Here is a 15,215-nt window from a genome sequence, read left to right as displayed (position 1 = left end):
TACCCTACATGGGATTCCAGATCCTCAGTAATGTGATTAACTCAACTGCCCTGTGGGCAATAAATGCTAGTCTGTCCAATGATACCCACATCCTGCGAATGAATAAAAAAAAGTTAGGTTAACCTGCCACCTCTCTATTCTAAAGTGAGCTGGACTCCCATATATGGATTGTTACAACCCCTGCTCGGGACAGGTAATAGTGATGAGAAGGCCCAGGATTTCTTGTAAATAAACAAACTAAAATAACCAAAGCTGCACTCCACTTATTCATTCTGAAATTTGTCAAAGAGGAACTTTCACATGGAGCAGTTGAAGCAAACAGTACAAGTGCACATAAAGGGAAGTTAGGTAAATAGGAGGGTTAGATAAATATACACAACAGATAGGGTTAGAGGAAAGAGGATAACAAAGAGACTAATGTGGAGCAGAGATTGGCATGCATTTCATGGATTCAATGGTCTGTTCTGCTGTAAATTCTGTGCAACACAGTTTTGCAACAAACATTTTCAAGCACATCCTTTCGGTGCAATGAACAACTACGTATTTAGATGGCAGAGGTGGTGAAGATTGAAACACCCACGCAGTTACATAAAATAAATACACACACCTGCTGTAATAGCAATTTACAGAAATCCAAACATACTCCGTCTACGCATTCCTGTTTATACCCCCTTCTTGTCACAAATTTCCTGTTAGATCTTTCAAGAACTTTTAATGCATTTGTAGACTTTTACACATCTGAGATGTGCTGTAAATTTACTGCACAATAGAAACATTGTAGAATGTTTCTGTAAGTTTGACGGAAAATTGCACTGCATTTGTTGGATTGGATTTGGAATGAGCAGGCATTCAATCAAGTGCCACGCATAAAGTAAGAGCTCATGGTTTACAAATTTAAAATGGTGGAGAAACTCAGTCATTCTTTGAGGAAACAGAGTTCGTGCTTCAAGTCCCATATTCTTCAAAACATCTGGATTCAGGGTTTGATTGGATCATTAGGCACATAGACAGGCATTTTATTTCTGGTGATGATGCATCAATTTGGACGATTTCCAAGGAATCGTTCTGAGATAGGTCTCCCTGGATAGGCCAATTCTTTGGTCCCTGGTCTCCTGATGTTTTGGTCTTGGGCATCTTCTTCAGGGAAACCCCTGCTTTTGCTATTCTTGCACCAATTCTCCCACCTGTAACAAATTCTCACACTGAGGTACAGTTATTCAATAAGTTTGTAAAATTACGACTTTTGGTCTGTAAACAACATTTTACTTTATTATTTTCACCACAGACTCATTTTGATTTGTCATGCAACACCAAGAGTTCTGTTTTGCATGGACATGTCTTAAACTTTGATGTAATCTCTTGATAACATGAGCCTATGTTGTCTGCTTCACCTCATGTGGCAACTTACAAGACAACGACAGCATGCTGATGTGAAAAATTGAGCCTGACTCAATTTGAGTCAGAAAAAGACACTGTTGGCAAAATGAAGCAATTTATATCTTTGTGACAGAATAATCTTGAATGTTCAGTACCACAAGCACCCTTATTTCAGGGGAAATGCAAATAAAAACCAACAACAAAACACACCAATCCGTTCTTTTATGGTATTGCCCAGCCATGCAACAGACATAAAACAAGCACATACCACACTGCAACCAAACGAGCATGAATGAAGTCAGTCACTATTTCTTTAATCTTCTGATGAACTTCTGTTGGGACTACAGGACTACTATTGGAATCCCCCACATGGGACTTGAAGCACAAACTCTGTTTCCTCAAAGAATGACTGAGTTTCTCGAACATTTTAAATTTGTAAACCATGACCTCTTATTTTATGCATGGCACTTGATTGAATGCCTTCTCATTCCAAGTAATCAGTCATTATTTACACAAGTAAAATATTGTGCACAGTTTTGGGCACTTTATTTAAGCATGGATGGAAGTGCAGAGACAGTTTACAGAACGTTTACCAAACGAATTCATGAAACAAAAGGTTTGTTTGTGAAGAAAGCTTGGACTGGCTGGACTTTTATCTGCTGAAGTTTAGAAGAATAAGAAATCACTTGATTAAAATAGACAAAATCTTGACAGGATGGATGTGGAAAGCATGCTTCCTGTAATGGGAGAATCTAGAACTAGGAGTCACCCATTTAAAACGGAGATTAGGAGATTCTATTTTCCTCTCAGAAGTGCAAGCGTATTTGGAACTCTTTTCCTGACAAGGCAGTGGAAGTGAATTCCTTCAATAGATTCTTTATAAGGATGGGGTTAAAAAGTTATCAGGAATAGGCAGGAATATGGATTTAAGGTAACAATCAGAACAGCCTTACCTAATTGAAAGGCAGAGCAGGGTCCAGGGGCTGAATGGCCTACTCCTGCTATAGATACATAGTTGATCTGTAAAAAGCTGTGTTTAACATAATAGATCTTTGCAGACCTTGTCTGTAAAGCAAAAGGGAAAAAAATCACAGCCAATAAATTAATGTCAGAAATTGGATTTGGAACTATCTGCTTATGAACTGGCTCGTGCACAATTATCTTAGTTGTAAAATAATTGTATCTATATGGCTGCTCATCCATGCAACTCCCAGTCTCCAACATTGGTTACTTCTGGTGTAGTTCAAAACAGAGTGCCAGAACACAAAAGGTAGTTAAACATTAATTTGGATTTATATAGCACCTTTCATGTAGCAACACATCCCAACGTCAATCAAAATTCGATTGACCTAGCCATGTAAGGAAGTATCAGAACAGATGACTAAAAGCTTGGTCAAATTTACTAAAATCATCAGATGCCATTTCAGCCACCTCCAGCAGGACACCACCACCAGACACACATTCTCCTCTCCTCCCTTGTCCAACTTCCGCAGGGACCGTTCACTCCTGGTCGCTTTCTTCACCCCCAACACATCCCAATAGCCCTATGGCATCTTCCCCTGTAACCAGCGAAGGTGCAATACCTGCCCATTTACCCCCTCCTTCCACAGGACCCAAGGGCCCAAACGTACCTTCCAGGTGAAGCAACACTTCACCTGCACTTCTACTGCATTCGCTGCTCACAATATGGTCTGCTCTACACTGGGGAAACGAAGCAGAGATTTGGCATTCTACATTCTGCTCACAAAAAAAGACTACGAGCTACCTGTTGCCTGCCACTTCAAAACACCACCCTGTTCCCTGTCTCTGGCTTGCTGCATTGGGCTTCACTGGAACACCGCAAGCTCGAGGAACAACACCTCATTATCTGCCTGGGGACCCTACAGTCCTCCAGACTCAATATTGAGTTCAATAATTTTATGGCCTAAACTCTCCCATGGCCCAGCCTCCTACCCGACACACCAGGCCTTATTACCACATAGCCTGACATTACACACCCCCTGCTGTTAGTCACTAACAGTCCCCATCATCAACTATTCACCCTTCCAGCTTGATTGTTGGCGACTCCTTTGTCTGTCCAATTGTCTCTCTCTCTCTCTTTGGGCTCTATCCTATCGTTTACTCCCTACCCCACCCACCTCCCTATTTTCTGCATGTAAAACAATGTTTACCCAGCCACCATCAGTTCTGAGGAAGGCTCACCGAACCCAAAACGTTAACTGTTTTTTTTCCCTTCACAGACTCTGTCAGACCTGCTGAGCTTTTCCAGCAACTTTGTTTTTGATACTAAAAGGCTACTTGATGGGATGGAAATTCCAGAACTAATGGTCAAAGAAGCTCAAAGCACAGCTGCCAACAATGTAATGATTAAAACCGGGGATAGGAAAATTGAATCAGCATTGACGTTTTGAAGGTTTTTGGAGTTGGAGGGGATGACTCAGATAGAAAGGGGCTAAGCCACGAAGAGATTTGGCAACAAGCTCAAGAATTTTTAAAATAAAATCATTCCCAAACCACTGTAGGTCAACAGGACAGTGGTGGGGAGGATCCCACCCTTTTACTATGTTCACTGCATATTTTCAGTGGGAGGTGTAAAATACAGACAGCTACATGAAATTCCACCAGAGACACTGAAGGTACAAAAATTGAGATACCACACTGCTCTTTCACAACACGGTTTCTCCAGGCAACTGCATATGCCTTGATTTTGAAGTGCTGACTCCAATAGTTTTATATCTAAAGCAAAGGTCAGGTAGGAGCAAACTTCTGCAGTTATCTAGACTCGAAATGTTAGTCTGTTTCTCTGCAAGAAAGCTGCTGGCCAGGTTTGAACTCTAGCATTCTTTGATGTCAGAAGTCACATACATACTTACAATAGATTACGCCCAAGTTTTTTTTCTTAAAAAAAACATGCTTACATCAGAGAAACAAACTATAAATAAAATTGTTTCAGAAATAGTAGGATCTGCATTTGCTGGAGAATCTGAGATAACAAGGTGCAGAGCTGGATGAACACAGCAGGCCAAGCAGGATAGCTTCAGAAAAGGGTCTATGCCCAATACATCAGCTATCCTGCTCCTCTGATGCTGCTTGGCCTGCTGTGTTCATCCAGCTCTGCACCATGTTATCTCTATAAATAAAGCTGTGATGTCATTTACACCAGGTGACTAATATAAATAGGCTCAGAATATCATTCTCAGTCCCAAGAAGAACTAGATTTATAACAGGTCTATTCTTGTACTTCCATTCTGCCTGGTGCAGATAACACAAGCAATGGCCTACGAGTATTTGAAAGTTTACACCAATTTACAACTCATTCAAAGCTATCACAAGTGAATACCCGACGACCAAAGTGTTGGGAATCACATTGAGGACTAAGGTATCTACACTAATTATGACCCATTTTTAATCGTATCCACCTCAGCAATTCTCAATGGGTAGAATATCGCCCATGTGCGCAACTACATTTACAGAAGGGTATGCGTAAACTACACAATAAGACAATTCAAACATAAAATAGTAATATACACTAAGGGAATATACAAGCACTTGACAAAGGAACAACGCTCTGAAAGCTTGTGATTTCAAATAAACCTGTGTACTATAACCTGGTGTTGTATGGCTTCTGACTTTGTCCAACACCAGCACCTCCACATCATGGTTTCCCAATAAGGCACCTTAAGTTTCTTTGGGAAAGTTCTCACTAGAAACAGCATAGCAGAATCAATTTCCACAGTAGTGTTTTTTCACCCTTATTGGAACTATACAAAATGTGGTCAAGAAAAATATTGTGACATTTATTGTTTTCAGTAAGAGAAATTGCCTAGTTTTGGAACATACTTGCAAAATGCAACACAGAATACACCCCATACAATACAACCACAAAAACATTCAAAGATTACACATACTGGCCTGTCTGGAAATCCTTTTCATTCACAACAGCACAATTGGTCAATGACAATTCGTCTGTTGGACATCGTGCTGCCTGCATAGTCTGCAAGAAATAAAGAGGTCACATTAGATACTTGCACATTATATTACTAAGTTATGTAGACTCTAGATTCACTAAGAAACCAGGAAGAATCTGAAATTACCTTATGACTTGGAAGCAGCCACATGATTACATCAGTCCTAATGAGCAATTTACAGCAAATACAACCTGTAACTTAACAAAAATCTTCAGTCTGTCTCAATTATAGCTGAAGTTTAATGTTTCTGTATACTTGGGGAGGGGGGGGGGGGAATATACTATCCCTTGTCATAGTGATATAGAAACTCGCTAAATAGGTATGGTGCTACAAGTATTGACAAAATTAGCAGTTGGATAGAACAGTCAAAAATTAAATTCCAACTCAAACTTAAGAAATCTTCAGAGACGAAGTTCTGTCATACTATGAAAGTTACCTTTTTCAGAATGGACAAGGTCAACAGATTGAGTGAAGAAACGGGCATAAGTTTCTACAAATTAAAAACAAAATGAAAACCCTAAGAAATTTCGCTTGACCTGGGCTTTGTGTTACATGAGGGCCATTGCAAAGGATCTAACCTCAAAGTGCAAGTTGCCAACAAAGCCAAAGATACATTCAATCAAACAGCAAATACAGCAGGCTGGGAAAGAGAAATGCTTAAAACACAAATTGATCAGAGAAGTATCCTCTAGAATCAAATGGATTCAGAATTTACACAGTGCACACTGTCAGATACTGCAGTGCTGAGGTACTGCGGAAGACTGGTCTTCATTCATAGCTAGAGGATATCGTTAGAGCACAATAATTTTACAATGAGGAAAAGAAAACAATGGTAAATGATCCCACGCTTTATTTGGCATTTTTTTTAAGTTTATCCCAAAGCATTTTATAATACAAACTTTTCCACATACAAGCTTACAACTTCAGTCTTAGTCAGCTATACATTATTAAACAGTACAGCACACAAACAGGCCCTATGGCTCACCAAGCCTGTGCGAAATCCCAACCTTATTTAGACCTACTGCCCCAAACGCAGTTTCAATCCCTCGCTAATGTGACTACTGCCACGATCTCCACTGGCAGTGCTTTCTCGGCACCCACCACCCTCAAATATTTTCCCCGTACTTCTCCCATAAACTTTCTCCCTCTCACCTTGAACCTATACCCTCTTCTAGATGATCCTTCCATCTTTGGAAAAAGCCCGAGAATCTGACACAACAACATTTCTCAACTTTGTAGACATGTAGCAGATCACGCCACAGCCTCCGTCATTCCAGGGAGGACAATCTGAGTTCACCCAACATCTCCTCATAACCAAAACCCTCCAGACCAGGCAACATTCTGGTAAACCTTCTCTGCATCCTCTCCAAAGTATTCAAGTCCTTCTGGTGACCAGAACTGCACACAATATTCCAAACGTGACCTAACTAAAGTTCTATACAGATGTAAACTAACTTACCAACTTCTGTATTTGATGCCCCAGCCAATGAAGGCAAGCATGCTATATGCTTTCTTGACCATCTTGTCCAACTGTGCTGCCACTTTCAGGGATCTGTGGACCTCTATGTCCAGATCCCTCTATATGTCAATGCTCCTAAGATAGCTACCATTTGTTGGGTAATTCACACCTGAATTTGATCTTCCAAAATGCATCACATCACATTTGTCCAGATTAAACTATCTGCCATTTCTCTGCCAATATCTGCAATCTATATCCCGCTACATCCTTTCACAATCCTCCTCACTTTCCACAACTCCACCAATTATTACATTTTATTTCACAAGATACATAACCAATTTTATCAGTAGTGAAAAATTCCAGCACACACACTTTAAAATAACAAACATTGTGTTTTATATCAAAATATCAAAAGGTAAAAATTTATTAATTAAAGCTTAACAGCAAGTGAACAAAGCAAAACTGAGGAATGTTTTTTATTAAATGGGAGATGCCACCAGGTCACAACTACACACACAGTTGATCAAGGCAGCCAGCTTTGTATTGGAAACTGGCTGAGAAAGAGGAGAGATTTTTTAAAATGCAAAATAATGCAAATGCCAAAAGTCTGAAACAAACAGCTGGTCTGGTAGCATCTGTGGTGGAGAAGGAGCAAAGGGGTGGATGGTGTTGAGTCCCAGCACAAAAGACAGAGGGGTTGTATTCCCACAGCCTTGACCTGCTTGAGTCTTGTTTGTTTTGTACGGAGTACAGGGGACTCATTCTCTCCATTTCATCCCTTAACTTACATCCATTTTCTATTTCTTTCACTCTTTCACTGCCATTAACAACCACTTTGTCTTTTGACATAGACCTCCACATCATCTGGCCCCTTTAACAGAGGCAAAGGAGGTTAAAAGTCTTTAAAAATACATTTTCAAACATCTTTCAGTTCCAGAAATATAGATTCTTGGAAAATAAGAGCAGGGCTAGTTCATTTGGCCCTTCAAGCTTGCTCTGCCATTTAACATAATCATGATTATCCAACTCAGTACCTTCTTCCAGCTTTCACCCATACCCTTGGATTCCTTCAGCTCCAAGAATTACTTTTAATTCCTCCTTAACAACATTCAATATTTTGGCCTCAACCTCTTTCTGTAACAGAGAATTCCACAGGCTCACCACACGCTGGGTAAAGAGATTTGTATTCATCTCTGACCTAAATGGTGTACCCCATGTCTTTAGACTATGACTTCTGGGTTTTGAAGAGTCATCATACTGGACTCATACGTGAACTGAGTTTCTATCCACAGATCCGCCAGACTTCCAGAGTTTCTCTAGCATTCTGTGTTTCCGTTAAAACAAAAGATCTGTCATTCTGAATACATGTCCTGCCACTGCACTCGAGCATAAACATGCTGCTGAGACAGATCAGCACCTAACAGAAACAGCAACGACTGATTCTGATAGTGAGAAACATCCACGGGCCAAGTGACAAGACTCAGAGCTAAAGTCAGCACTTGCTAAGAAAATTACCATGGTCAATGAGTAAAAGATGTCTTCCAATGTATAGACAAACCGGTTCAAAATAACTAAGCAAATCTTAGTGCAATATGAATTATGTAACAGCCATTTTAAAAACTCACCTTCCAAATCTGACTAGTTTTTGCACTTCTGTTAGGCACTTGGGAGAACACATCCTCCTGGGCTGACACGGAAGCTGAATTTGACAAACAACACTGTCTCAACAATATATTTTACATTTTGTGCCATAGAATGGATTTTTCTCTTATGTCATGTCATGTCTCCACAGCACCTACAGATCCTGAACATGCTCCTGTGGCATCTGACATAACAATGTTGGGTTACGTCACTGTTATGTATCAGCATCTTTACTTCAGCAAAAACTTTCCAAGACTTCAAGGCATTTCACAGGAATGTGACCAGATACAAAACTGATCTCAAATCCCAATAAAATTTCGTATTGGATCCATTCTCCTTTCAATGAAGGAGTGAGCAATTTTCCAACATTGAAGCATACAAATCCAAGTGTCCTGTTCCAATTTAGTTCAATTTGACTCCAAGATGACAGCCTGGCTATTAAAGACTGAAGACTGGCACAGAACATTGCTGCTCGACAGACTTTGGTGTTTTAAGACTTCTGCTGAGCTGACTTCTGCACCAACAGACTATTGGTTAACAGTCAGCTTTGTTCAATAACAGTATCTGCAACTAAAATTAACAACAAAGATTCTTCTCCAAGACAATGTTGCACAGACAGTACAGTTAGCTAAAAAGGCAATGGGAAACTACATGGTTTTGGGGAGTTCAAATCTAAGAGTTCACCTTCTGCACCCTTTTCCATCTTTGCATGCAAGATTCTTGCGGTGAAATGTAATGTACCGAAATAAGAAGAAAGTTTTATGCCGTATCAACTAAAGCGAAACTTCAGAACAGGATGTCGATCAGGTAGGTCAATGGGCCGAGGAGTGACAGATGGAATTTAATTGAAATAAATATGAGGTGTTGCATTTTGGAAAGGCAAATCAGGGCAGGACGTATACACTTAATGGTTAAGTCCCGGGGAGTGTGGCTAAACAAAGAGACCTTGGAGTGCAAGTTCATAGTTCCTTGAAGCAGGAGTCACTGGTAGGTAGGACAATGAAGGCGGCATTTGGTGCCCTTGCCTTTATTGTTCAATGCATTGAGAATAGGAGTTGGGGGTTCATGTTGCAGCTGGACAGGATGTGGGTTAGGCCACTTTTGGAATACTGCGTGCAATTCTGATCTCCCTGCTATAGAAAAGGCATTGTGAAACTTGAAAGGGTTCAGGAAATATTTGCAAGCCTGTTGCCAAGGTTGGACAGTTTGAGATACAGGGAGAGGCTGAATAGGCTGGGGCTATTTTCCTGGAGCATCAGAGGCTGAGGAGTGACCTTATAGGGGTTTACAAAATCATAAGAGGCATGGATAGGGTATAGTCAGGTGGGGTGGGGGAGTCCAAAACTAGATAGCAAAGGTTTAAGGTATAGGGAAAGGTATAAAGGAACCTAAGGGACAACAATTTTATGCTGAGAGTGGCAAGCATATGGAATGAGCTGCCAGAGGAAGTGAGGAGGCTGGTACAATACAACATGTAAAAGACATCTGAATGAGTATATGAACAGGAAGGGTTTCGGGAAAATGGGCCAAATGCTAGCATAATGAGACTAGATTTATGTAGGATAGCTGGTCAGCTTGGATGAGTTAGACCAAAGGGTCTGTTTCTGTGCTGCATATCTCTATGGCTTATGACTGTAAGTGGATTCTTTCATGTTTCAGGCTGCAGCAAGTTGGTTCAGCACAGATTCCAACACTAATTCAAAACAGAAATCTGCACTACTAGTTTATACAGGACAGCAATGTACAATGCCACAGGGACCTCATCATTTGAAAAGGTATGGACAGGGTGGGACAAACACATTTGGGATGTAACTTCAGACCAAAGTTCAGTAACAACCACTGGTTAGACTTGCAGCCAATGAAAAAGGACACTGCCCTACTATGTGTAATGGCCCTTGATCAAACAACTAATTTATTCATTCTCCAATCTCACAAGACATCCCATCTGAGCAAGATGTCAGTTGCTTATGCAGAACTTGATGGCAAAATATTTCACGCTGGGGTCAAGAGATGGAACAAGGGAGAACACCAGAAAATTAAAGAAAATAATTTGCACTAAGTAACCCATTTAGACATCAGGAACATTTCATAATACAGCTTGAACGTAACTGTACAGATCATTTTATCTGAGCTCACTCAAAAGCAAGTAACATAGAACTAGTTAGTCTAACATCTGCTATTGAGAAAATGCTAGAGTCCATTATAAAGGCTGTAATAGCAGAGCATTTAGAAATATATTGTATGATCAAGTAAAATCAGCTTGGCTTCATGAAGGAAAAATCACGTGACAAACGTATTAGAATTCTTTGAAGTGGTAAAAAGCAGGATAATGGGGAAGGAAGAAATGTAATATTTGGATTTTCAGAAGGTTTTTATTAAGGTGCCACACATTGGTCTACTTACTAAGACAAGAGCCGTCCGTGTTGGAGGCAGTATATTCACAGTAGTAGAGGCCTGGCTAATTAAAGGACTTGAGTTGGCATAAGGGAGGCATTTTCACGAGGCCAACCTGTAACTGTAGGAGTGCTACAGAACTCACTGCAGGGGTCATTTTAATGGCTTGGAAAAGTAAATATGCAATCACCAAGTTTGTGGAAGACACAAAAGTACTTGGAAAGGCAGGTAATGAGGATGACACAAAAAGTCTGCAGAGGGGCACATAGGAAAGATAGATTGACATTGGACGTAGTCCAAGGGATGTCCACTGGGCTGATCCCAGGTTAAGGAGGAACTATCTTATGTAGAGAGATTAAGCAGGTTGGGAACGTACTCATTGGAATTTAGAAGAATGAGAGACAACCTTATTGAAACCTATAAGATTCTTACAGAAACTTGACACTGAAGATGCAGAGAGATTGTTTCCCATTTTCAGAGAGTCTAGGACCAGATGGCACAATCTCAGACCAAGGGGTTGCACATTTAAGACGGAGAGGACCAAGAATTCCTTCTCTTAAGAGACAGCAGTGAATATGTGGAATTCTCTGCTGCAGAGGTTGGGTCATTTCAGATATTCAAGGCTGAGACGGACAGTTTTTTAATCAGTAAGGGAATCAAGGGTTGCGTAGAAAGTGGTTGAGGATTACCTGATTAGCCATGATCTTATTGAATAATGGAGTCGACTCAATGGTTGATTGAGGTACTTCTACTCTAACACATTATGGTCTTAAACATGCTAAACCAAATTAATACAATCAAACTTCCAGAGGAATTATTACAATAGGAGCGTGTTGAAATTTCATCAAATGTACTTACTCTATGCTGAGAAGTAATTACAGGAAAGCTAAAATGGTATTGCATATTTGTGTAATATTAAATCAAAAAACCTTCAGACAGAGGTGCCACCCTACTTCAAATGCTAAAATTTCAATTTTGCAGACTGCCATTACATGTTCCTGCCCACATCCTGACAAAATCCAGCAAAATCTTCAAAGTTCACTTAAAAAGCACACTAATTATTATTACGACAATTATTTCAGAATCTGATGCTTTTGTCCATTGAAGGTCAGCCTCAATTTAGTTGTAGCGAGTGTAATTAATGCAGGTATCAATAATTTGCTTTGCTGCAATTAATAATTAGTGTCAGTGTCATCTACAAATTAAACTGGGCATGTTAATCATTGAGCAACCTTACTGACATCATTTTGCACATGGCATGTCAAACAAAGTTGTTGGATCAATATAAAAACCCAACTTCTTTAGCAAGAACGTGGTTAGAATGTGGTATTTTCTGTCACAGAGATTAGATTAGATTCCCTACAGTGTGGAAACAGGCCCTTCGGCCCAACAAGTCCACACCGCCCCTTGCAGCATCCCAACCAGACCCATCCCCCTATAACACACACACACACCCCTGAACACTACAGGCAATTTAGCATGGCCAATCCACCTCGCCTGCACATCTTTGGACTATGGGAGGAAACCCACGCAGACACGGGGAGAATGTGCAAACTCCACACAGACAGTTACCCGAGGCAGTAATCAAACCCGGGTCCCTAGCGCTGTGAGGCTGCAGTGCTAACCACTGAGCCGCCCTGAGATATTGCACTAAAGTATGAGTGAGGACATTACAGTAGATACGCCAACAGCATGGCTAAATGGGGCAAGAGTACAAATGGAGAATAACCATCAGCAGATTGGTTCAGTGGAATAGACTGTTACTGGACAGTGAATTGTAATGCAACGATATCAATGTTGGCAAGGCCATTTTTCCCCATTTCTATTGCTGTGAGAAAATGGAGGCTGACATGCTTATTTCAGAGACCACCAAGTACGTATTAACTCAAATCATATGTAATAGAGACAGGTCCCTTCCAGAAAGTACAATTTCTCATCCCAATAGCATATGATCACATTTTCTTACTATTTCACAAGTGACAGATTTGCCAAAATCTGTTTGAAATTACCTCAGCAAAGAATTTACCTGTGAATTTAAGATTGCCACTTCATTAGCATGGCATCTACAGCATGGCTACCATCTGACATCATTTGAAAATGTGATCTGGGACTGAGCTTCGAGAGTAATGTTGACAATGTAGTAGTAGAGGCTTCAAAAGGAAATCCAGAGAACACCATACAGCAGTTACCTCAACTTCAAAGCAATCCATATTACTGAAATTCTAACCACCATGTTAAACATTCATTCCCTCCAACACCTCAGCACAACAGCAATAGTGTACAATGTTATAACATGCACCATAGCCACTCACCAGGGCTTTTGCAACAAAACCTTGCACACTCATTATTTCCACTACCTAGAAACACAAGGGCAGCAATTCTATGAGAATACTACCACCAGCAAGTTAACTAAGAAAAAGAGGCAATAATAATTAGGACAGAGGTTAGGAGAATTTTTTTCACTTCAACAGAATACAGCATCTTTGAAATTCTTTACCTCAGAGGGATAGAGAGGTTTTGTCAAAGATGCACAACACAGAAAGAGGCTCCCCGGTCCAACTTGTCCATGCTGACCAGATATTCTATGTTAATCTAGTCCGATTTTCCAACATTTGGTACATATCCCTCCTATTCATATACCCATCCAGCTGCCTTTTAAGTGTTGTAATCGTACCAGCCTCTGGCAGCTCATTCCATACACTCACCACCTTCTGCATGAAAAAATTACCCCTCAGGCCCATTTTAAGTCTTTCTTCTCTCACCTTAAACCTATGCCCTCTAGTTTTGGACTCCTCTACCCTGGAGAAAAAACTGCAGCTACTCAACCTATCAATGCCCCTCATGATTTTATAAGCCCCGAAAAGGTCACCCCTCAACCTCCGACACTCTAGAGAAATAGCCCCAGTCTACTCAAGAACAAAAACAGAAATTGCTGGAATTGGTCAGCAGGTCTGGCAGCATCTGTGAAGAAAAATAAAAATCAGAGTTAACGTTTTGGGTCGTGTGACCCTCCCCTTCAACCTCTTCCTATATCTCAAACACTCCAACCCTGGCAACATTCTTATAAATCTTCTCTGCACACTTTCAAGTTCCACAATCTCTTTCCTTTAGCAGCGAGACCTGAATTGAACTCATCAACCCTATGAGGCTAAGACATTAAATATATTCTATGCTGAGACAGACAAATGCTTAATAAGGAAAGGAATCAAGGACCATGTGAAAAAGGCGTTGAGGATTATCGGATCACTTATGATTCTCATTTAATGTTGGAGAAGACTCAGTGAACTGAGAGGCCTACTTCCGTTCCTACATTTTATCATCCTAAATCAAAATTACTTTCTTTTTCAAGGACAATGTCAGCTATTGCCAACATGCAATTAAGGCAAGTTATCAAAACGGTCAGATTTGCAGAAGAAAGTATGACTGTCATGTTTGTTAAACAAACAAAAAAAATTACATTATTAGATCACAACAAATTATGTGTACAGCATGCCTGATTTGTACAGAAGGTGCCACAATTTAACACATTTAAAACCAATTCTATCGTGTGGATGCTAAACACATAGTAAATTAGGTATAAAGTATAACAATACATTTTACTCAAAATTACCTATATAATGTTACAAATACGAGATGTTATGAAATTACAAATGTATTACAGGTTGCTCAGTAACTGAAAATTAGTAGGGGGTGAAATGGGCTATCACTAGCAAATTCAGCATTTATTACACTTTTAGGGCTGTTCTGAGAAGATGGCCAGGCCACTTCAGAGGACAGCTGAGAGCCAGTCATATCAAATCAGGCATGGAAGTCAGATTTGCTCTAACTTGACAAGATTTCCTTTTCCAGTGGACACAATTAAACCAGTTGGGTTTGCACAAAAATCCAATATCTTTATGGTCACTATCAATACAAGCATTTCCTTTTAATATTTGCAGATTTCTCAAACAACCATAAGGACATTTCCGCAAGAGTTCTTGCCTCAAACCACTCCTGTGATAGATGATGCAAACTTTTACCATTTTCTGCATCCGGCATTTCCCTTTATCATTTCTCTGAATTCCATATTTGTAATTCACTGATGTGAAAACATGGGCAATTTAATTACATTTTCATACCTGCAAGAATAGGTATGTTTTGAATGGCCATTTGAATGAAAAGACCAGAATAAAAGCGAAGGAAGAGGTATCCTGAGGGATATGGAATGGTTTATGTCAAAATGAACAAAAAGCAAGACAACTCTCCCCACTCAAAATTTCACATGTACATCATCACTAGATATCAAGATGCATCAAATTATTTGGCAAAAAATCCAAAGACAACTGCAGTCTATAAATCAGCCAAATTTATTAGCTAAATTTGATCCACAAGAAGCC

The 15,215-nt window shown here is 40.0% G+C and overlaps 1 protein-coding gene across 1 annotated transcript in view; it reads right to left on the bottom strand.

The window, feature by feature from the left end:
- LOC125466299 (vesicle-fusing ATPase) overlaps positions 1-15,215 on the bottom strand; it is a 223,030-nt gene that overhangs the window by 206,824 nt on the left and 991 nt on the right. The window contains exon 2 of the mRNA XM_048560618.2: positions 5,286-5,371. Coding sequence (XP_048416575.1) covers positions 5,286-5,371 — 86 coding nt within the window. The remainder of the gene's footprint in view (positions 1-5,285; positions 5,372-15,215) is intronic.

The sequence above is a fragment of the Stegostoma tigrinum genome, chromosome 31 (assembly GCF_030684315.1).
Source record: "Stegostoma tigrinum isolate sSteTig4 chromosome 31, sSteTig4.hap1, whole genome shotgun sequence".
In the NCBI taxonomy this organism is placed as follows: domain Eukaryota; kingdom Metazoa; phylum Chordata; class Chondrichthyes; order Orectolobiformes; family Stegostomatidae; genus Stegostoma; species Stegostoma tigrinum.
The sequence above is the reverse complement of the archived record's forward strand: the minus strand, read 5'-3'. Positions and strand labels throughout refer to the sequence as shown.